At 41.5% G+C, this 23,601-nt stretch overlaps 1 protein-coding gene across 4 annotated transcripts in view; it reads left to right on the top strand.

Annotated features, from left to right (window-relative positions):
• IL1RAPL2 (interleukin 1 receptor accessory protein like 2) overlaps positions 1-23,601 on the top strand; it is a 379,033-nt gene that overhangs the window by 264,026 nt on the left and 91,406 nt on the right. For all 4 annotated transcript variants that reach the window (XM_030498257.1, XM_030498260.1, XM_030498258.1 and 1 more), the window contains one exon: positions 5,402-5,476. In XM_030498257.1, coding sequence (XP_030354117.1) covers positions 5,402-5,476 — 75 coding nt within the window. The remainder of the gene's footprint in view (positions 1-5,401; positions 5,477-23,601) is intronic.

Raw genomic sequence — 23,601 nt, 5'->3', positions numbered from 1 at the left:
ATTGGTGCTTAGAAGCAGGAGCTGCTCCTTGAGGGCTGTTTTCTTCCTCTTTCAGTTGGTCTGTGGGTAGCTAGACATTGCCCCTGTTGCAGCAAGTCATGCGTGCTCTTCCTTGTCTGCTGAAGATCAGTGTGTAAGTAATGGGAGGGACCAAATCTTTTATAGGTCTCTTCTCTGCTTTTCTGAGGCACTTCTGGGACGATATATTCCTTGTGCCTATGCAAAAGGGAGACTGTATCGCGTGTTCTGGGAAAGAAAATGCACCTGGCTAAACACTTGCAGAGGATCAGATTAGTCTATTGATTTGTACAACACAGTGCTTTAAATCTCTTTTGGAAAAAAAAAAAAATCATGACAAGTGTTGTTGAAGTCACGGCAACTTGGTTATTGATTTAAAGTTTGTGTATTACTTTCTAATGGGGTGAACAAAAGCATAGGAGGAAACAGCACTTCAAGCAGTCTGGCTACTGAACAGCCTCTGGCCATGTCCACTAGGCTCTTACAGGAGGCATGTGCATTGCCAGGTGCCTCTGGATAAAGAAGTATCTTTCCAGCTTGTTATCTAGCACCTGTGACTTTAAGCAATATCCCAGGTAGCATGCGCATTGGTAACCCTGGGGCAAAGCTCAGAAGCTTGAGATGCATCTGAAGCTTTTGCTTTGTGTATTCTGTAACCTTCAGGGGACAGCGGCTTGTCTGATAGAGTTTGTATGCAGGTGTGTGGTGTTTGATGGCCACATTCAAGTGTCAGTGCTTTTGAATAATCTCCTCTTTTCTTGGGTTGATGAACCATAGGTCATGCTCAGGAGAGGATTAGGTTCTGCCATTTGTAACATCAGTGTTGCTGTTCCAAACTGGTCTTCCTCTCCTTGCAAAGCAGTTGTCATGGTATCTTCTTCCCATATCTCAACTACAAAAAATGGTTGACCTTCAGTTTAGTTGGCAGAGGGTCAGACATGTAGCTGAAGGACTGGAGCGGGAAAGGTGGCATAAACAAATGCAGCCAAACCTGTCCCAGCCTGTTCATGGGATGAAATCCTGGAATGGCAAGTAAAGGCATAGAAACCCTTTAGTGTACTGCATTGACAGACCTTGTATCCTGCAAAGGCAGGTCTGTTGATGTGGCAGGAGGAATTGTTGCTTTTAGGAACTAATATAGTCCTTGTTCCCATGGCTTCTCCATGTAAGTATTGTTGCTCAGAGCAGCCCAGGGGCATGGCATGTTCTGAGGGGCTGGGGAGGGGAGGTGTACAGCTCTGTCTCAGCTCTTCCTGTGGCAATTCATGAGATCTAGTCATAGTTCTTTGCAGATATGCTGCTGTACCTTTAATAATAGGAAGAGTGTTTGCAGTGCATTTAGCTGGTTTAATTTAAAGTGGTTTTGTTGGGAGGTAAAGTAAGAATTACAAGAGAATGCATAATACTATTAGCTTTATTAAAGGCATGTTGATACAGTAACAGCATTAACTTTTTGTTCTGCTTCTAGCAAGGCTGGAAATGAGTGCGACACACCTGTAAAACTGATTTTTTGTTCTGACAGTTAAGGACACTTCTCTTAGAGGAATGGGTGGTTGAGTAAAGGTTGTTTGTGGACTTGTATTAAGGCCAGAGATCATGGAAGAGATCATAACTGAGAATATCTTGTACTGCCTTACTGTTTAAGAAGGATGAAATGTGAATTTCGTAGAATAAGTGATCTGATGTCTGACCTCTAAAATAAGTGGCTTTTGTTTTCTGTGAACACGTATGACATTGAAGAGTCAGCAGTTGATTGCCTTCTAGACTCAAAATCCCTTTGGGCCATTTCAGTTCCTGTGTAGAGCTCTGACAGGCTGCCAGTTCATTATGATGATTGCTCTCCAAGAACAGTATGGCAAAATATAACCATTTAAAATGTGACATACAGAAGCATATTTAGAAAACAACCAAAGACTGCAAGTAAAGCTAAGGGAAATGGGGGGAAACCTCATCAGATTGGGTTGCAAGGGGTATGGGTGGGAATGAGATATGAAAAGCACATTAAGCAAGGAAGGCCTGAGCACACTGGCACAGCATGGATGCAGCTACCCCAGCAAGTTTTCTTCATGTCCTACGATGCACACGGAGTAAAACAGTACCAGAGATGAAAAGTTACAATACAACAAAAGCCTAAAGGTAGCAACAAAAGCCTTAAAGTGTTGGTAATATACCAGGAAGTGAAACTCTGTTGAGGCTCTTCACAAAGTACAAGGAAGCACATTCAGCTGGGATGCAAGGTTTGGGAGGGGGCTTGGGCTTCCCCTTTAGACACTTCATAATGTTTCCTGAAGGAGTCCTGGAAAGGGTCAGTGAGAGTGTGGCTTGTTCTGACCTAGTCTGGACAAAGGGCCTGATTCTGTTGGTACTCCTATTAAATCCCCAAACCCTTTTGTGGCCCCTGGGACCTTTCCACTTCCTCCATCCCATTTTGCAGCAGGCCTGTGTGGAAGCTGCAGCAAATAGCTGCATGTCTCTAGCAGTAGTCATTCTCTTCTCTCTGCGCTGAGCACCTGGGGTACTCCTGCATTTAGATACAGGCCAACGTGTTGCCTTCTAAGAAGTCTAAACAGTGTACTTCCTAGGCCAAAATGCATTTTCTAAATTTTTTGGCTCATTCTTTTAAGCGGTTACTGACCTCAGTTGCACAGAGACAGTTAAGAACATTGTTAAATTTTTAATATGTTTGTAGTACTTCCTTTTCCTCTCTCCTTCCAGCAGGCGTTATGAGGAAGCATGCCTAGACAGTATAAAAACCAATAAAGAAAACAACCCTAATAAAGAAACCAAAACCAAAATTGCAGAAAAGCAATATTGTCAGGTTGTGACTCTAGTGATGAGGTTCCCCCTCAGCAGATGTCGGGGCCAGATGACACTACCTCTAATTTTCTGTGATGAGTTGAGAGAAAATGGCAAGCAATACATATGAAGAGGTTCATCTTCTCACTGGCAGCAGGTTACAGTTCAGCTAATGTAATTCTACTCTAGTGGCTCTTGCTTCTTGCTAGCTTACTATTTATTGACAGGACTTTTTCATGTGAGGAATTAGAGTGTAAGAAAAGCAGAGTTTTTATACTAGTTGAACAGAAAATGTACTCTTGCTCTTATGTTTTGCCTTACCAAATGCTCTGGCTATCAGTGTATTGGGACTTCCTGGAGAATGTACTTTTTTCCTGCAGTGTTGGTAATGAGCTTTGCTGGAGGCAGGAGTGACCTTCCAGTGAGAAACTGTTTGAATTAGGGTGGGATTTGTGGAGAAGTTGGAGAAATAGGTATCTATCTCCCTTCGAATGCAATGGGATTTTATGAATAAGTGTCTCAAAAGTTTTTGCTAAAGTTTTTTTAAATTGATGTTTAAAAGCATACATTGCTTAAAAAAATCATCAGTGGAATGTGTTCCAAAGTCCCTTGGGGTTTGATGCCCAAAACTTATACTTAAAAGTTTTCAGCTTTGGTTAGGATTGGAATTCTTTAAAAAGCAAGTAGTTAGACTGTGCTTACAGATGTAGGTTCGGCAGTACTTTTGTCTTATCCTCTAATGACATTCAGATGACTTAAGTGCATTAGTATAGCAAATTCATTATTTGTTTCTGCCAGAAATTTTCTACTCTCAGGCTAATCCCCAAATAATGCAATTCTACAGGTAGCCTTGATATTACTTCTGGGTCAGTCTTGTGGCTTTGCACTGTATGAGCATTTTTTGAAGTGCTGAATTCTCATTAACAGAATTTCCCGTTTATCTTTCATTCTGAGCCCTGCTTGTGGTTCTTGTCTTATTAACATGCTGTTGAAATCACTGCAGAGGTTCCTGTGTTGTCCTTGTGGGTAAACTGTTATAAGGAGTTCTTACAAACACATATGATGTTGATCTGAGATGTTAGCATCTGGCTTGTTACCAAAATGCCTATTTTGTGATAAGTAAAGCATGGAAGGAACCCCATTTTCATTTACATGGAACTGAAGAAGTGATTGTCAGCACAATCCACTTCCCAAGTTTAAAAAACAGTATTGACTGTAAAGCAGAATCCAACAGGTCTATCTCAATACATTTTCTCTGTAATACAGTCTCTCTTTAATACAGCTTGCCCTTTTCTGTAGATGTAGAAATGTTTTGTAGGCTTATGATTTTTAGGGGGTTTTTTGGTAGCAGAATGATTTGGCTGTGTCTGATTTTTACACAGCTGTCATTTGATAGCTGGTTATCAAAGCTACATTAGCGAAACTAATGTGAAGCAGAGGTGGGACTGCTGCACCTCTGTGCTGTCTCTGTCTGCTGCACCATTGACTTGTGGTGCAGCAGGCTGGGGCAGATGTGTCTCCCCTGCACGCCAGGCTGGCTTGAGAGCAGGCTAGGAGCTTGCAGAGCTTAAGCTCCCTGCGCTTGGTTCAGGAAGACCTGGTGCCCCTGCCACGGGCAACATCAGCTTGAGCTAATGAACCTCTGGATAGGCTTGTTTCCTGTCAAATCAGGAGATGCTGAGGCTTCTGAGGATATCAGAGTAATTTTGCCTTAGTCTTCTGTTGAAAAATGCAAATTCATTTTGCAAACAGATCACGTAATTTCAGGTGATGAATTTCAACTGGAAGAGTTTTGAAGTAATTTCGAAATGCTTAATTTCATGTGATGCAAGATGCTATATTAGATTAAAACCAGTTCTCCCCATCTCCAGGAATACTCGGTCATTTGCGTCAAGCTAGCCTCAGCTCGCAAAACCTATTTGCACTGTCTGGCACTAAGCTCTCAAACCAAGTCACAAAGCCTGTAGCTGTGCTTTTCAGTGGTAGTATGTCTGTGGCTGTCCTACTGCCTGGAGCAGTCGCTTGGCAGGATCAGGCTGGGGTATTGTTTCCTGCTGTCAAGGGGACCCTTCTATGTCACAGGAGGCAGGATCCTCTCTTAGGCTTTGGGAAGAGGGTCCAGGTGCCCCACGCGGGTAGTTGGGAGTGTAGGCTAGGTGTGAAGCTCCTGGGGTTGTATGTGCAAGTTTTCTCTGAGCACCTAAATACTGTTTTGAGCAAGCATAAGATGTGTTGGGACTGGTCACACTGAAATAGATTTGATTGGCATTTCGAATTAATTGCTAACTTTTCAAGGTGGGAGTCTAAAATGCTTGATGTAGTTATATGTAGATTGAAAGTGAGAGATGGAGTTTGTTTTGCTGTGTTAAAAATGTAGTTCTTTAAATAACTCATTTCTGTGTAGTGAGTGGGGCCACCACAGCCCCTAGGAAAGTGGTAACTCATTGGCAGTGTAACAGCTGTATTATTTAATAAAAGTTTACATGCCATCAAGTGTACAAACATTTGATTGCTTACATGACAGAGCTTTTCTTTTGCAGTCATTGGTCTCAATTTTTCAATTACAGTTTCTCATTTTCTTTTCTAGCTTTACTCACAGACAAACCTCCAAAGCCATTGTTCCCCATGGAGAACCAGCCAACTGTTATAGATGTCCAGCTGGGTAAGTCCCCTTCTGGGAAAAATAGATCCTAAACTTCCACTTTGGTAGCAGATGGGAAAAATTGAACATAGTAAGAAAGGTTTAGTGGTACTGTTATTATATGCAAATCAATTTGCGGCTTCTCATTTATAACTGTAGAAATTACTTCCATGGCAATTTAAGGGAATGAACTTCTCTAACATCAGGGAATGGCAGTACTAATTGGTTACAGTGGGTATTAAATACAAAGTGCTGCTGCTCTTTTTAATACACAATTGATAGAGTAATGTATGTCTGCATTGGTGCTGTATTGATCTGTTGATGTTCACCCTATCCAAGACAAATATTCTCATAAAAGAAGTATTAATTCCTTTAAAAGTTGATGTAAAACTTGTTTTTTTGGTGCATTTTCAGGTTGTTCTGAATGTTTATCAGAAAGGGCTTTTGTGTGCTTTTCTCACTCCTGTTATATATTCTTCTGTGAATGTACATCTCCCAGTCTCACCTGGCACCCTGTATTTTCTCTAATGTTGGAGAATTCTGCCAACCTTGGGGACCTGCGGGGCACCTTGGTGCTGAAAGAACTGCTCAGCTTTGAAGTTCCAGAGGTTTTCTTTCAGTTCCTTGAAAGTAGATCTCTAATTTAGAGAGGCAGAATTGGAGTTGCTGTTGAGGACTGTGGTGCCCTGAGCTTAAATTGCAAGAGGTGTGTTGCAGATGTGGATTATTTATTCTGTGCTGAAGCTGTGGCATTTTTCTTGAGTCTGACTTTCATCTTCCTTTTATACCAAAGCTGGTTAGCATTCAGTGGTGGAATGGTGTTTAAAGGCAAGCAAGGACAGAATGAAACATCTTAAGTGAGCTGATAACATTGTGGTAAAGCTGTTTGTTTTTATGAAACCCTACAGGGTCCTACTTGAGCTGAATACAAAGGCACATGCTTAAAACAGGTGCCTAACAATTTCAGTGAAGCACATAAGATACTATAAAAGTATTTAGAAATGGAGCTTGTACTCTTGAATGTGGTTGTTGAATTGTGCTGAAAATATGAATCATTTGTGACCCTAGCTAATCTTAAAGAGTAACTTTCTTGTGTATGTGAATTGGCTCAGGAGTCTGTAAGGGCTTGCACGGGGAAGACAGCAGTGGATGTGGGAAGGGGCCAGTGCCACATGAGTTCTGCAGACAGGCAGGTATGTGTGTAGTCAGGTTCCGCTCCACGGGACTCGTGTGTCTGTAGCTGAGCAGAAACCGGCCTTAAAAGAGGAAAACACAAAACATGTCTGAAGCCATAGTCAGAAGCCAGAATTAACAGCAAAACATGCTCATTGAAGTTCGGATTAGCCCAAAAGGCTGGATTCAGTTGCTCATCCAGCTTCTTAACAGTCAGCTTTCCAATGATTTCATTTGGGAGCAAACTGTCCCTGCATACATTTGTGTAATAAAGGCACTCAAAGACTACACATCTTTGTTTCCTGCATTTTTATTCCATCTTCATTTTCTCTTCCAAGTTTCCCTGTTCCACCAGGACTCTGTTGTTTTAGCACTGATTTCTTCTTTTTATTTTTTTTTCCTGAATGAAAGCTCTTTGTTCTGACTGATTAAAAAGAGGTTTGATTTTTAAAAAAAAGGTAAAATTAAAACAAACAAATCCCCTCCTCTCCTTGGACATACGTCTTGGTAATAGGATTTTGGAATCTCTCTAGAGGGAAATATAAATCTTGCATCTTTATATGCTGGAATATAATCCATTAGATGTCCCATAAAATCAGAGAATTTACATATGATGCATTTTTTCTGATATATTAATGGATTTGGTTATTGCCACTAAACCATATTCATATTATGTGTAAAAGATTAATGCGTATGAAAGAACATGGACGTATTTCATTAACATACAGTGAAGTTCATTGATTTCCCTCTGGTTTTTAAATGGCAAACAGATAGAGCTAGAAAATTCTCAGGGAGCCCCTTCATCTTGTGGAGGCCACCTGCACTTGGGGCTGGAGGGCTGTGCTGACCCCTGCAATACGCTCAGAGCCTCCCCATGTACTAGAGCTTCGCAGGAAAGTGAATCACTCCATTGCAGCAAAGGAATGGAGAAGAAAGTTGTATGTTGGGTCATCTGCTGGAATGCTTTTTTGAAAGCTCTCCTAGGAGCTCTGAACAGGAGACATTCTGCAGGATTTTATTAGAAACCAAAGCACAGATTCTATGTCTTACAGGGCCTTTAGCCCATGGAGTCAAACCACTCAATATACCAAAAAAGCTTTATCGGAGGTTCTACACGTATGAATGTTCCACTAAACTAAAAACCAAATGGACTTTAATCGATCTGCTTGTTCTTCAGAGATCATTTTAGATTTCTATTAGAAAACTAATCTTTAAAGAAATAGATCTCTTTGCTCTATAAGCAGAGGAGATTATTAATTATTTACTGTCTTTATCCTTATGATTAGCATAATGCAGTGCAAAATCTTGCCAGAACTGTAAGCAGTGGCCTAACTGTTTAGCAGCTTATTTGACCTGGTTGCAGACTTCAGTATTCACCTTTTAGCTTTCAGTTTTTATAAGAAGACTCAAGTGAAAATGGATACACACAATTCTTATTGACAGTGGATAAAAGAGTTCCTTCAGGCTTCAAACATTGTCCGGAGCCTGCCTTGTTCTTTAGGAGCATGAATGTGCTTTCTGCTTTTTCTGTTTTCCTTTGGAATGTGACAGAGATCAAAACCAACCTGTCAAGGGCAGAGAGAAGCAGAAGCTGGAATTTGCTTTTTTCTTGTTTTCTGTATTTGCTTGTGCTGGGGAAACGGAGCCAGAGAGAGGAAGGTTGACAGGAGGACAAAAGAGCATCCCAGAGGACTAGAGAAAAAGTCCAAAACAATTTCACTGTCTCGGATGCTTTACCAGGTCAGATAATCACTTCATCTCTGGGCCAACCTAGAAAATAATGACAGGTTTTTTTTTTTTTATTGTTCATTTGCTGCTTCCTTGTCATAAAAACAAAACAAAACACCCTTTTATTTGTTTTTTAGCTCTTTGCTTTGGGGTCAGTGTAGTAATGGTCCTTGATAGCACAGGATGTGGCACATTTAATCTTATTATATCTTGGTTTTAACAAGTAATGTTCATTCATACTATTTATTATGTATTTTTGCAAAGATATGACATTGATCTAATAGTCTCATGTTCTTCCTGAAAAAAAGATATCCCTGAGTTTTTTCATAACATTAAAATCAAATGTGTTAGTATGAACCAAAATACATACGAGTCTTCTGCCCAGGAGATGATGTGGCTTTAGCAGAAGGCCCTTAATACTTCATTTGAAGAGTTTTGAGCCATAACACTCTACTACAGCCTCTCTTAGTAAATTGTGACTGTCTCCCATGTAAAGCTCTGAACATGAATTTATTAAAGCTTATACCACTGTGGTTCAAAGTAGTTGTTCAAAGACCCCCAGTTTTTTTAGAGCAGGAACTTGCTGTTGCTTTCATAGACCATGTAAACCTAAGCATGTGTATGGATTGTTCATAGCAAATCCCTGAGGTTAGAGAACTCCTTATGTGATTTAGGGAAGTAAAGATCAAAACCTCAGAAGTCTTGAGGCTTCGTGTGGTGCATCAAGTTTTAAAGATGTGCTATTTCCCTGTACAGCTGTCCTGCAGTAAGGTGGGAGCATGCTGTGCTGTAGGTCTCAAGATAACATATTGGTACATCACTCTGCTGATTTTTTTTTTAGTACACTTTTAAAATTCTTTTCCAGCAAAGTTTGTTCACTCGTAGTGCTTTGAGAACATGGAAAGAAACATAACCAATCCTTTGTGCTTTGATTACGTGATTACAGGGTAGGTTTCTTCTCTGAACTGGCTCCTTTGCACAATTCTGGTAGCACCAAGGAGCCAAAATCTGACCGATGTTGTCAGATAGGTTGCTGTGAGTTTTTGCACTGCCAGCCCTCGGCTGGTGTAAAAGCAGCGTGGAAGGGGCATTTGCAGAAGACAGGAAGCACAGTTATGCTCTGCTGATTCTTGGCTGGACAAGGTTCTGTAAGGATGTTGCAGGAACTGTAGCTAGCTAGCCTCTGTATAAGCAGCTCCCAGAGTCATCCAGTGTACACCATGGCTGCTATTGCACACTTGTGTGTTCCACAAAGTATCAAAAAGGCTGAAAATACAATATCAAAATAGAAGCCAAGTCTGTCTGTTCATGTTACAGTTAGTGTTTTCCTTATGAATGAGTTGGTTGAGACTGGAATGAATGTTTGCATGTTTGAGTCTCTATTAATTCAATACATCATTAATGTATCATTTGCTTTTCAACTATGTCCTGGTTTTGTTTTCAGGCACTTAGTGTAGCAAGAGTCTTGGAAAACAAGAAACATCTGTTATTCTTTTACTGAACAGAGAAAATTTTAAGGGGTTTAACTCACTTTTATCATGTAGTTTCTCTGCTTCTAAGGGTGCTGAGGAAAGAAAACGCATAGTCTGAGGATTGTCATTTTTCCTGACAGCTGACCTGTTCAGGAAGATCTTGTTTCTGAGAGATTTAACAGTGCAGTTCCTTGGGAGTAGTCATTAAGCAGATCAATAAAGCTACTGTAAAACAAGCACAAGGGAATATACCATGTTACATTTGCATGCATTTCCTGACAGTTTTAAGATACTACATTCACTGATCACAGTCTTAGTTTTCATTTAGACCCCACTTCTCTTCTTAAAAATAAATAATAATGATTAAAAAAACTCTGGAAGATTTTTTTGGAGATATCCATTTCATACCAAGCCTGTCTGTTCAAGACAATCCGGCAGTGTCTGTCATTACTGACTTGCTGATTACATCATGCTTTCTTCGTATTTCAAGATACAGATATTTAATAAACATCTTAGTTGAACAGGGTGGTGTTCTTGGACAAAAAGCAATACAGAAAATTTGAAAGTAATTTAAACAGAGCAAGTTATTTGAAACTTGGGAAGGAATTCTCATTAGTGTGTCTGCAGTGTGGAAAGAGCACTGACACTCTCTCCCATGCTCAGACGTCCAAGGGTTGTGCACTGCCTTTTCATTTGCTTTTTGCTTAAATGATCACAGATGACAGCTGCTCAAGATTGTAGCAGGTACATAATGAAAAGCAGGTATTTTAGATGTGGGTAGCTACATGCTACCCTTCTGCCTTTCTTTCCCTCAGTTCCCACCAGATATTCTCCAGCCTAGGGCTTAGCAGGGGCTCTCAGATCAAGATCTGGGTTTCTGTGAGTTTGGCCAAATCCAGAGCTTTGCACCTCTCTGAGGGCAGTAGCCTTCTCTCCCTGTGCTGCTGTTGGTCCCTCTGCTCAGCTGGGGCAGCACAGAAGAGACAAACCTTGAGGAATCAGAGGTGACCTGACCCAAACGGGCTCTGAGGGAGCAAAGAGGCTGAACTGGGAGAAAGATGAAGCTGAGACCAAGAAGGGATGTTTGTGGAGGATAAAATCAAAGCTTAGAGGGCAAGGAGGAGACAGAGCTGCAAATTTATTTATTTATTTATTTGTTTGTTTTTAGATTTATTTTTTTTTTTTGGGTGTTATTTTTCTCTCTTTTTCTGTTGAGATTTGGAGCTCTTGTCACTCTGTATGAAATGTGGTGGCAGCCCAAATACACATTTGCAAGGAATTCTGAGAGCTCAGTGGGAGCAAGATGAGGGCACAGAGTTGTGCTGGGCTTCCGCAGCTGATGCCTGAGTTGCCACAGAGCATGTTTAGACTGACTGCTGAAAGCTGATAGCCTGATTAGGTTCTGGAGGATTTTCCTGGGAATATCTTGTATAGAGACTGTTGACCATCAAATTGGATGTCCCTTCTCTTAGGGTGAAAAGAAGGGGAATGGAAGGAAGGAAATATCTCTTCCCTCCCCCCATTCTCTTCACCCGTTCTCTGGGAATGTCTGATGGTTTTGATGTAGATCCCTCCTTCTTTGTGTCTTCCAAAATTAAAAAGCTCTAATTGAGGTAATTAACTAAGATCTCAGCTTTGATTTCACCTAATGGATCCATCAGTACAAAATGATAAATGTATGAAACCAGTCTTATAAAAAACAGCCTTGATAGGAGATTATATTTACCTGTATGTACACTGTATTTGTTCTGCTTGCGAAATGCAATCACAATCAGTGGTACCTTTTTATTTTTTTTAATTCTTTTTTATTTTTTCCTGCTGAATCCAACTTTTCAAGATAGAACTCCTTTTCCTGCCAGTATAGTCTGTAAATACTATTAAAAGTAATACTACTTTAAGCAAAGTAGTGGCTTTTGGTGCACCGTCCAAGCGAGTACCATACAGACAGGAGACTGAAAGTCGTCTGTAGAGACTCAGTTGCTCTTCCCTTGTGCGAGGCCTGCATGTGGGATGGGTGACAGTCTTGCCCCAGATCATATCCTGCTATCTTATTCTGTCTGGGTGGAATAACCCCTACTCCCATAGCAGGGGTCTAGGCCTGTGTGCACTGAATGGCAGAGCAGAGGGGAGGTTGGACTAAAGGCAGAGAAGGCATATGGTTTGCATCCCCTCCACCCCAACACCAGCAAAAGCAGTCCCCTCCATCCCTAGCTCTCCTCTCACTGCACTCTCATCTCACAGCCATGTCCTTTGTGCACTGTTGCTGTCTGGAGGAGCAAGCTGGTACCCTCACTGTTACATCCTCCATACCTTCTTCCAGCCATCCAGGGCTCTCCACTACAACCACCTCCTCCCACAGATGCACCAGGAGATCCCCTTTCTTTCCACAGAAGACGAAACCTCACATGCTATTCCCCTCCCCTCAAGAGGCTATAGACTTGCTGTGTAAATGACCCCAGACTCGGCGCTGGAAAATCATTTCCTCCAAACAGTGCAGACTGTAATATCAAAAGCTTCATGTTCCTGTACAGAAATAAACGAAAGAGCAATTTTCACCAGGAAATTAAGAGGAACCAAGGGTCTGTTCCTTAGGACCTGCATTCCTCTGCAGCAGAAGGGATACAGCTCCACAGCTATTTCAGCCATACGTGCCTGTATGAAAGGAGGCAAGATTTTCATCTGTTACAATCATTTTGTACTAATCTGCAGGGAATATTAGAGGCAAATTATCTGACATTTATGTTTAGAAGTAGTTCCCTAAATACGCGAAGTGTATTACTACACAGGGTATTACCTGTCCATCATATTCGAAAAATCCTGGCAGTCAGGTGAAGTTCCCGATGACTGGAAGAAGGGTAATATAACCCTCATTTTCAAGGAGGGGAAGGTGGAAGACCCAGGGAACTACAGACCAGTCAGTCTCACCTCTGTGCCTGGCAAAATCTTGGAACAGTTTCTCCTGGAAAACATGCTAAGGCACATGAAAAACAAGGAGGTGGTTGGTGACAGCCAACATGGCTTCACTAAGGGGAAATCCTGCCTGACCAATTTGGTGGCCTTCTATGATGGAGCCACGGAACTGATGGACAGGGGCAGAGCAGTTGATGTCATCTACCTGGACTTGTGCAAAGCGTTCTACACTGTCCTGCATGACATCCTTGTCTCTAAATTGGAGAGACATCAGTTTGATAGATGGACCACTCGGTGGATAAAGAACTGGCTCGATGGCCACACACAAAGAGTTGTGGTAAATGGCTCGATGTCCAGTTGGAAACCTGTAACGAGTGGTGTCCCTCAGGGATCGGTGTTGGGGCCGGTCCTGTTCAACGTCTTTGTCGGTGACATGGACAGTGGGATTGAGTGCACCCTCAGCAAGTTTGCTGACGACACCAAGCTGTGTGGTTCGGTTGATACACTGGAGGGAAGGGATGGGATCCAGAGGGACCTTGACACACTTGTGAGGTGGGCCGATGCCAACCTTATGAAGTTTAACCAAGCCAAGTGTAAGGTCCTACACCTGGGTCTGGGCAATCCCAGGCACAGCTACAGGTTGGGTGGAGAAGAGATTCAGAGCAGCCCTGCAGAAAAGGACTTGGAGGTGTTGGTTGGTGAGAAGCTTAACATGAGCCGGCTTCAGTGTGCACTCGCAGCACAGAAACCAACCGTATCCTGGGCTGCATCAAAAGAAGCGTGACCAGCAGGTCGAAGGAGGTGATCCTGCCCCTCTACTCTGCTCTTGTGAGACCTCACTTGGAGTGAGTTCTGGTGTCCTCAACATTAAAAGGACATGGAGCTGTTGGAGTGAGTCCAGAGGAGGGCCATGAGGATGATAAGAGGGCTGGAGCACCTCCCGTATGAAGACAGGCTGAGAGAGTTGGGGCTGTTCAGCGTGGAGAAGAGAAGGCTGCGTGGAGACCTCATAGCAGCCTTCCAGTATCTGAAGGGGGTCTACAAGGATGCTGGGGAGGGACTCTTCCTTAGGGACTGTAGCGGTAGGACAAGGGGTAATGGGTTCAAACTTAAACAGGGGAAGTTTAGATTGGATATAAGGAAGAAGTTCTTTACAATGAGAGTGGTGAAGCACTGGAATGGGTTGCCCAGGGAGGTTGTGGATGCTCCATCCCTGGTGGTGTTCAAGGCCAGGTTGAACAGAGCCTTGGACCACGTGGTTTAGTGCAAGGTGTCCCTGCCCATGGCAGGGGGGTTGGAACTTGATGATCTTAAGGTCCTTTCCAACCCTTACGATTCTATGATTCTATGATTCTACTACTGCTTTGATGCTAATTTGGTGCATTGGTAATATCCCTGCTTCTCCCAGGGATAACGGTGAAATGCTATACTTCAGAGACTTGAGGTTGGGATCTGTTGTTCAGCTGGTATAAATCCACAGTTGTTTTGCATTTTGTATGGCTAATCCAGATTTGTATCTGTGAAGCAGAGAGCAGTTATTGGCACACTTATTTCTTTGTTTTAATGGACCTGGAAAGATAGGGCCAAATTCTGGCTATTGATCCATGGATTTTACATTCATTGAGATCCACGGGATTGGTATAGATATGCCAGAAAGGGAGATTTGGCACTTCCCAAATCTTTCTTTTGTTCTTCTGTAAACTGTTTATTGCTTACATCAATTTCAGTGGTTGTTTGATTGATCTTATATATAATTCTGAGGACAAAATAATGCTGTTTTTATAGAAAAAAATGGATGAATTGATGTCAGATACATACCCTTGCAGTTTGGTTTGAAACAGCAACACTAGAGATGAATCTGTTGTGTTCTTTTTATTTCAAGAAAGTAGTGAAGAAGAAACACTCCACTCTGTCCTGGCTTACAGCTGTTCGAAGGCATTAGCTAGCTTTTGAGTGAAGAATGCCTGAAATCATCTTGCATCAGTAAAACTTTCTCTGAAGGTGGTGATGTGGTAGGGGTGTGCAACATCTTCAGCACTTCACTAGGACTGAGCTGCCATTGGCAAATACAACCAGCACTTCAACTGCCACAAACATGCAGCTGTGCCGAACTTGCTTAAAGGGTCTCTTGTTTGGTTTCTGCATTTACAGCCTTTGACGTGTGTCTGAGAAATGGGCATGATTTGTTTCTGTGAAAATTATGTTCAGGACACGAAGCAGAAAAGATGGTTTTAGTGGAGAGCAGGGGATCAGGGCTGTTGATAAGAGCCATGGGGGTTTTGTTCTGCTATAGTTCTCCTGACCTTGGCCAGGACTTTCTTCTTTTAAAGTGAGGAAAGTACTTCTCTAGGTTCCAGGAATGTTGTGACAATAAAATCACCTAGTATTGGAAAATGCCCTGAGAAGGGCAAGGAGTACAGATCAGGAAGGCTTTGACCAGGATTTTTTCCTCAGGTACCTTGCCTGTTGGGTTCTGAGCCTGACTGCAAACACAGAGTTTTTGACTGCACAGTCCACAGACATATGCTGTTGGTCATTGAAAGTCAGGCAATATTAATGTTTCAGAAAAGAGAACCACAGGGCAAAGTTTGCACTGTTTTCTGTGCTTGTTAGAAACACTGTCACTGGAAGGAATTCATGGTCTGCCGTTTTACATTCTCTTTACAGTGTTTGTCATATGAATGAGTTATTAGGCTGTGAATGCCTCATATATTCTGTAAATTACAGAGTAGGAACATTCGGCACTACTATTTTGACCTTTTCAGCATTCTGTGATTTGCTGGGCATGCCATTGCACATTTCTTGTTTATGGCCTCACTGAAATGTAGGGATGGAGCTGAGTGGGCAAACAGTCAAAATATACCGGGCTGCGAAAGGTCAGGGTCATGCATCACACTGTTGTGGTGCAGTGGGCAGCAAAGATTAAAACCTCGACTAGCCATTCTTGTGATTTTTTCCTTCTTCACTGAAAAATAATAGAAAATTGTAATCTGGTCCAAAAGCAACAGTGCAGAAAATGAAGAGTGGCATAATTTTTTATTTCTTAAAATTTCAATATCGTGATGTCATGATCTTAGAGGCTGTGAAAATCATACCTATCAGAGTCCTTCAAAAGAAATAAGATGGAATTCTGCTCACCAAATCTTTGCTTCATTTAATCCATGTTTGATAAATGTTGCTTTTAACTTCATCCTCTATACCCTTGTGTTCGTTTCTATCCTACAGGACAAATAGCTTGTATTGGTAATTGAACTTTGACCATTAAACCTGGGTTGATTTACTGTATTCATGTTAGACATTTCAGTCCAATGAAGACCAAATGAAAGAGTCAAAGCAAGATTTCTCTTGAAATGAAGAGATACCTTTATATTACCTACTGAAGACCCATGTTACATGACTTCTCAGTGCCCCTAATCAGCTGGAAGGGAAAAATACAGAAAGCAATAATCTGTGGAAAAGCAGCAGAGGCACACTGTTTTCTACCACACATTTTAGTTTGACAGACCAGCCTCACAGTAAATGATGACTGTAACTTTCTAGTACTGAGTATGCTTTTGTTAGCTGCTTAGACTATATGGGAAGCTTATTAATTTTGACATGCTTGGCCCTACTCCCATGAACAAATTAATATGATTAGTCATGAAAACATGCAGCAAGATCTCTTTGGTGCACAGTCAGGTGTATAGTTACTTCAGCTCAGAGGAGCATAGGATTAACACTTAATTCTTTGAGTGATGTTTTATATTGCTCGAATACAAATTTCAGTGCAGGTCTTGCACACTGCATTAATTAAAAGGCATAAGTAAATTTCATTTTATATCTAACAGAGTCTAAAATGTAAGTGAACTCCATATGCCACTACTATAATGTCAGTGCTGAAGTTTTGCAAATGGTGCCTCATGCTTTACTGGTCAAGTGTTACCTAATTCTTTACAAACTGAAAGCATTTTCCATGTTTCTCTGATCAAGCTCAGTGGTTTGAGTTGAGAATTTAAATACTGAAGCTGCAGCCATTTTTATTAGAAAAGAACAAAAACTGGTGTGTTGGTGTACTTTTTGTAGGTAGTGAGCTGAGTAAATACTAACAAATCATGGAATCAACTAGGTTGGAAGGACCTTCAAGATTATCAAGTCCTACTGTTAGCCCGGGACTGCCAATCCACCACCACTAAACCATGTCACTATGGGCCTCATAATGTATTCTGTGAATTTTGTCTCTGGGTGTGAAAGGAAGGATTGTCTGTGTGGATCTTTCCTCGAATACGTTCTATAAATGCTTCTGGACTTGACACACTATTTTGAATAGTTTGTTGCTAAGCCCTGAATATGCAGGATTTGAAAAGTAAAGCTGCTTTGATTGGGCTGGCTGATCAAATCAAGCTTTCTGTTTCCTGATTACATTACTGTTAACTCTTTTAATGATTTCCTGGTCTGCACTGATGAATTTGAAATCAAATTTATACCTAATATTCTTCAGCCTATAATTCAAATTGTTGATATTAATAAACACTGCAGGCAGAAAACTGCTTTGTTGGAACATTTGAGCATTTGTCCCAATGAAGTGAACACACATAGAGTAAGCAAAGGGTTTCATTTGTAAGTGCAGTGGATATTGGTTATTTAATTTCATGTGAATGCATCTGCTTTCATGCTTTACTCACTTTGGAAACTAAATTGTAGAGAGATTGCACTGTATGCGAAAAGAAATCTGCTTTACTAAGGATCATTGACCAAGCACTTTTATTTAGGATTCTGGTTTAGCTTTTCTAAATATCATCTGCCAAAGCAAGTGGTGTGTAGATATCATTGTTGTTCACACTGTGGGCACATTCCCTCTGAGAAGGCATCTCTTGCATTTGAGCAGTTAAATGCAGGCAAGCATACTACTCTCAGATTCAGGGTTTCAAAGCCCATCATCTCACAATCCAGTGCATCCCGTCACAGCCTGACCTCTCTTTTGTGAAACACCCCTTCGGTCAGAAGACTCTTAAACTTGTGATTTCAAACACCTAAATTTTCAGCAAGGATCTGGGGGTTCTGAGTCACAGTTTTGCCTGTTTAAAAAAAAAAAATAAATCCACAAGCAAATGACAATGTGTGATGTATAAGAAGTCATGCTTGTCTTGGATTATTTTAGAATAGCTTTTTAAGAAGAGACTCCGATAAGTCCTCCCTGGGAATTTGCAAGCATCTTATTTTCTGTGCCAGTTTTGTATCTGGTCCTTGTTTCACTCTTGGCTTATACAATATTCTGTGCCAACTGTGTATTGAGGTGTTTTGCCAGTTTTTCTGCAAAACTGGCCTTGCAGATTGATTTTTGTCCTGTGTAATGTAAGGCTCCTCTATAACTAACTTGTAAATATGGGTGTATATCATTGTCTTGCTTCCTCTTCTACAGTTACTTACCTTACAGTCTGAAGGACTGAAATCCCCTTCAGAGTTTCCATTTGTCTTGTTTCTAAGACCACGTTAATTAAAATTACAAAAATCTCTTGATTGAGAGAGCTTGGTGTTTTTTCTTTTTATTGTTGTTGGTTTAATAGAAGCCAGCAGAACTATTTTAAACAGGTTTTTTTTGAGTTTGACCAGACAATAATGAATGATGACGAGATCAAAAGTGGGCAACAGAACAGCTGGCATGAGGGAAAACTTGTATTTTCTTGCTATATCCCTGATTGAAATCACCAGTTTTCAGAGCTGATGCTGACTCTGTTGAATTTAATTTAGTTCCCGCTTCAACTCAGTTGAAGCGTGAGTGTAATTGGGAAGGGAACCGATGTTCTCCAACGTGGTTCCTCGGCAGAACACCACATCTGCAGTGTCAGGCATGTGAGCCTCCCAAACACCTGTTTTAATAAACAGCCAATTTGCTAATGCTCAGTTATGCCCACAAATAGCATCTGTTTCTGGCCGGTTGTCTACCTGAATATAGTATCCTTCTTAATCAGTGAAAGCCTCTGTTGTGTAATGAATGTTGTGCCAGTCTGATTCATTTTCTACCCGGAAATGGGAATTACCCACTCTGCTTTCTACCCTTAATGTCTTTTTTGAGGGAATTGGTGGAAAATAGAAGGTCTGCTGGAATAGTTCTACTCTCCCTTTGTCCTGTGTTCAGCTATAGCAGTCATTTTTCTCCTGCTTAGTAGCTGGTGCAGTGCTGTGTTTTTTAACTTTCAGCCTGGGAACAACGCTGATAACACCGGTGTTTTCAGTTGTTGCTAAGTAATGTTTACTCCAACCAAGGACTTTCTCAGTCTCATGCTTTGCCAGGGAGGAGGGGAAGCCGGGAGGAAGCAGAGACAGGACACCTGACCCAAACTGGCCAAAGGGGTATTCCATACCACAGCACGTCATTCCCAGTGTATAAACCGGGGGGAGTTACCCAGAAGGCCCAGATCACTGCTCGGGTCGGGCTGGGTATCGGTCAGCAGGTGGTGAGCAATTGTATCCTCTCCCCTTGTTATTTCACTAATCATTATTATCACTGGTGGTAGCAGTAGTGGTTTTGCATTATACCTTAGTTACTGGACTGCTCTTATCTCAACCCCTGGGAGTTACATTCTTCTGATTCTCCCTATCCCTCCGGGAGCAGGGGGAGGAAGAAGGGGGGGAGTGAGCGAGCGGCTGCGTGGTTCTGAGTTACAGATGGGCTCAAACCACGACACCCTTCCAAACAAATAAAGCAGTCAGAGCTTTGATATGTACGTAAAAATAAGTACATTTCTAAAGCTGGGTGTTATTAAAATACCACGTTGGCTGAATGGTGAATAGTGATGGATCAGCGTAGCACCCAGGGCATTTCTGCTGTGGATATTGCTTTGAAAGTTGGCTCCAGAAAAGTGCCCAAATCTTTTTAGGGGGGTTGGATGCAGGTGAGAAACAAAACCACCTTCCTGACCCCTGGCTGTCAGCACCACCCTGTCAGCTAAAAGGAGCCTGGGCAGCTGATCCGTGCAAACCTTGCATCACAAGTTTCCAGTCTTGCACCATTTGCCTACGGGCTTTGTAGAGAGCCTCGCGTATAGGCGATAGTGAAGACTTACGGCAGTTGCTGTCCTTCCTCAGGAAACTTTTGTATCTTGTATGGATTGAAATTCCAGATCTCCTAATAAATTCTGCATATAAAGACCTGTTGCTGGGTGTTCAACCTTACGATGCCAATAAAGGAGTAAATAAAACTATTACACTATGTAATCTCTAAATAACAATCTGCCTTCTCCTTTGAAGGAAATAGTGTAGTGGGAGAAGTGGTGATAAAGCTGATCCTTTTTTCTTCCTTCCATGCCCCACTACTAAATGCAGAGATGCAGTATAAGTGGATTCAGTTATTAAACTGTTTTATTGCTTTTCTTATTAAACTTTCCTAACGGGGTTACAACTAGAGACCAGTGTACTTAGCCAGGAATAAAGCAACTTTTGACCTCTGCTCACGCATGTAATAAGTAAAATATTGTCTGCTATGCGGTTATTACAAGTAATAATAAATTGATGATACAAACAACCAGGCAGGAGTGAGGGACTAAAGAAGCAAAGCAGTAACATAGCAAGATTTTTGCAATTTTAACCAATAAAACAGCTGACCATCTACCCAATCCATTAACTTGAAACATCATAATAATATAGCCAGGGAGAAGCAAATCTAACACAGCAAAAGTGGAGCTGTGACTTAAACCTCGCTGTAAATTTTTGTAAGCCAACCTATGCTGCTTGTTAACAGGATACAATTCCTAAATCTTTAATCCTCTGTGGTAATTCTGCCTAGCAGATTTTATGTGTTGGTGAGTCAGACCAGTGGAATTTATTTGTTTTGTAGAAACCAACCTACCCAAAGTGCTAGGAAAACAATGTGATTCTGTGGCCTCTGATTACAAAATGTGATGGAGCTGATTATTGACCATTCACTCATTCTTACATTGCATTTTCAAAAAGAAATATTCATTCAGTGCAAACAGTCTGCTTGGTGAGAGATGAGGCAACTTAAACCTCTTCTGTAGCTGAGCAACTGGTAGCGGGAGATGGTTACATTTCGAGTCTATAATGCACCATGACAAGGGAGGTCACTGGATAGAAGGAGGCAAAAATAAAATTGAATAAAAACCACTGAAGCCCTAGGACAAAATTGCAGTGTTCTATTTTTATTTTTGAGACATCTGGGCTCACTGGGGTCTTTTGAATGTCTCTCACCAAAGTTGCCTATTAAGTACCTTGAAAGCAACTGATGCAGCACAGAAGGGAGTTGGCTGCTCGCTGTGCACTGAGCAGAGGTTTCTCATGTCATCCATCATTCACAACATGCTGCAGTACTTCCAAACTTACCGAACATATCTAATGTAAGGTGGAACACGACCAAGAGCTCTGTTCGCAATGTGTGCTTTGCTTTCACTCTACCTCTGAGCTGAATGGGATGAGGTGGTTTCCAATTGCGCGTTTTAGTAGTGTGGTCAATCCTACAGAATATTGTGTGGCTTTGCACACTGCTGTTTAGGATACACAGAATTACCAGCTTTCAGAAGTCTTGAATTGGGTATCTATAAATCACAAGACTGACTTGCATATCAAACTCGTGGGGGCTTTTGTCTTTTGTTTCCTGTACTTGTAGATTGCAGTCCACCTGTAAGTACATCATTAGAACTGCACTTTGAAAATACTATCTAGCTTCTCTGTATCCCGTAGTGCCCATGTTAATGGTGTTTTTTTGGCTTTCCAGGTTTTCTCACATCTCGCTATTCACATAATGGAGAAAAGACTGTATAATGACTTACTCAAAATGGCAGTAGAAAAATGGAGCTGGGTAGTGCTAGCTTACTAATAGTTGTCCATCCTTGGGAGCTAGGAATGGGTGAGCTGATCCTTTAAGACCCTTCCTGGTTCATTATAGATTGTGTTACAATTTAAAAAGTTGGAGATTTTATAAAGATTGACACTCATAGTAAAATCCCAAGATGTTGATGAATTTGGCAGTGAATAGCATCTTCTCTCTCCCTGTTTCATAGACTGGTTTGGGTTGGAAGGGACCTTAAAGCTTTTCCAATTCCAACCCCCCTGCCATGAGCAGGGACACCTTCCACTAGACCAGGTTGCTCCAAGCTCCATCCAACCTGGCCTTGAACACTGCCAAGGATGAGGCATCCACAGGTTCTCTGGGAGACCTGTTCAATTGCAGTTAATTTAAATTCCATAATCAAATTATTAAAATGGCTTTCATTTGTCTGCTTCGTAGGTACGCTTTTCATCTTTGCTGTTAATACCTGAATCACTGCCATCATAATGTGCACAAGGGTCTCCTTTTCTCTTTTGTAAAGTAGATGGAGTTGTTGCTATAGAGAATGAGGAAATAACGATTTTGTCCCTTGGCTTCTAAAGAGTCACCTGCAGGCCACGCTCAGGGACAGTCTTGCAGCCACAGCAGGTACTGAAAACTGAAGCAGTCTCTATAGAGTGCTCTCAGTCAGCATGTGCCTGGTGTCTGGATTATCTAAATTACTGACAGACAGAACTAACTTCAACTTACTCAGTGGTTAAGTTTGGGGAAGAATCAAAACGTTGACATTTGGCCGGGGGTGGGGGGAAGGACTGTGAGGAATACAGTGCACAGATCTGTTTTCTGTCACCCCTTCTTGGGGGAGAGGAGGCTGTGGAGCCTGTTGGCCCAGACTGGCTTCCACCGTTCATGAGGAGCACGTCTAAAAGGTTAGCTTTGTAGAACCAGCATCCTATTGCTGGAATCATCCTTTTAAGGTTTAGTGTCTGACTCTAAATGTCACGTCAATGAGTTTTGAAAATCATTATTCCTTGCAGATCTTGTGCTCACCTGTGAGGACAGTGTCTGTAGAAGCCCAAAGCTGCAAAGGCCCTTGCAGCACATGCAGAATGGAGGTTACCTCAAGATTAGCTCAAGATTAATGCTAACTTCATTTCTCTGCTTGCTGTTCTTGTGTCCTGCGAGATTAAAGTCAAGCTTCAAAGAATCATTTTCCAAAATAGAAAGCAAACAATGATTTAGCAAGTCCATACCCCATCATTCGCCATTCACACTGTGGACAATGGCACGATTATATCACTGTCTTAACAGTGAACATTGCCTCTAAATTCGTACGTTCTAAGGATGGAAAGTGAAGCGGCTTTTTTCTGATAGAAGAAAGGCTAGTTGTCTTTGATATCATAGATAAATGCTTGGATAGTTACTTTTTAATTGCTTTATTGCCAGAAGTTTTCAATGAAGCCATAAAAGAGGAAAAAAAGATGATCAGCCTAATTGCCTCAAGATGGATGTGTAATGCATAAATCTCTTGTTTAATGGATCTAGTAATAGAACACCTGTTTCAGTTGCCTTTGCTCCATTCAGAATATGAATGAATGCTTCTCTAGATGCTCACAAAGAGAAAACACAATTGCACCTCAAAAAATCAGTGATTTTACTTTTTTCCTTGAGGTTTTTTCATTCTTGTCCTGTGTATCAGCCAATCTTGGAACATTTAACCTTGGGAAAATAAAACCATTTGATATGATGTGTAAAGCCTCAAGTATTTTTGTTGCCCAGTTGTGTTTTAAATAAGAATAGAGAGACATGCACATTAATAAATCATTGACCGATGCCTGGAAAGTCAGGCCTGAGTTGTAAGGATTCCTTTATGATTTCCCCCCACCTAGCTCTGTGTCTTCTGAGTATTACTTGGCTCGGGCAGGTTTCAGTGCTGTAGGGGTGTTTGAACTCCACAGCCTGTCTTGTGGTTCTATATGTTTAAAAAAATAAATAAAAAGGATGGCACAGCTTTGTGGGTTGGTCTTTTCCTTTTTGTGAGCATTGGGACTTCCTGAGCCATTTCTAGGCATAGTGAATTTCAGTAGGTTGAAACCTTTGTT

The sequence above is a fragment of the Strigops habroptila genome, chromosome 9 (genome assembly GCF_004027225.2).
Source record: "Strigops habroptila isolate Jane chromosome 9, bStrHab1.2.pri, whole genome shotgun sequence".
Classification (NCBI taxonomy): Eukaryota; Metazoa; Chordata; class Aves; order Psittaciformes; family Psittacidae; genus Strigops; species Strigops habroptila.
Note: the sequence above shows the minus strand (reverse complement) of the source record. Positions and strands in the feature narration are given on the sequence as shown.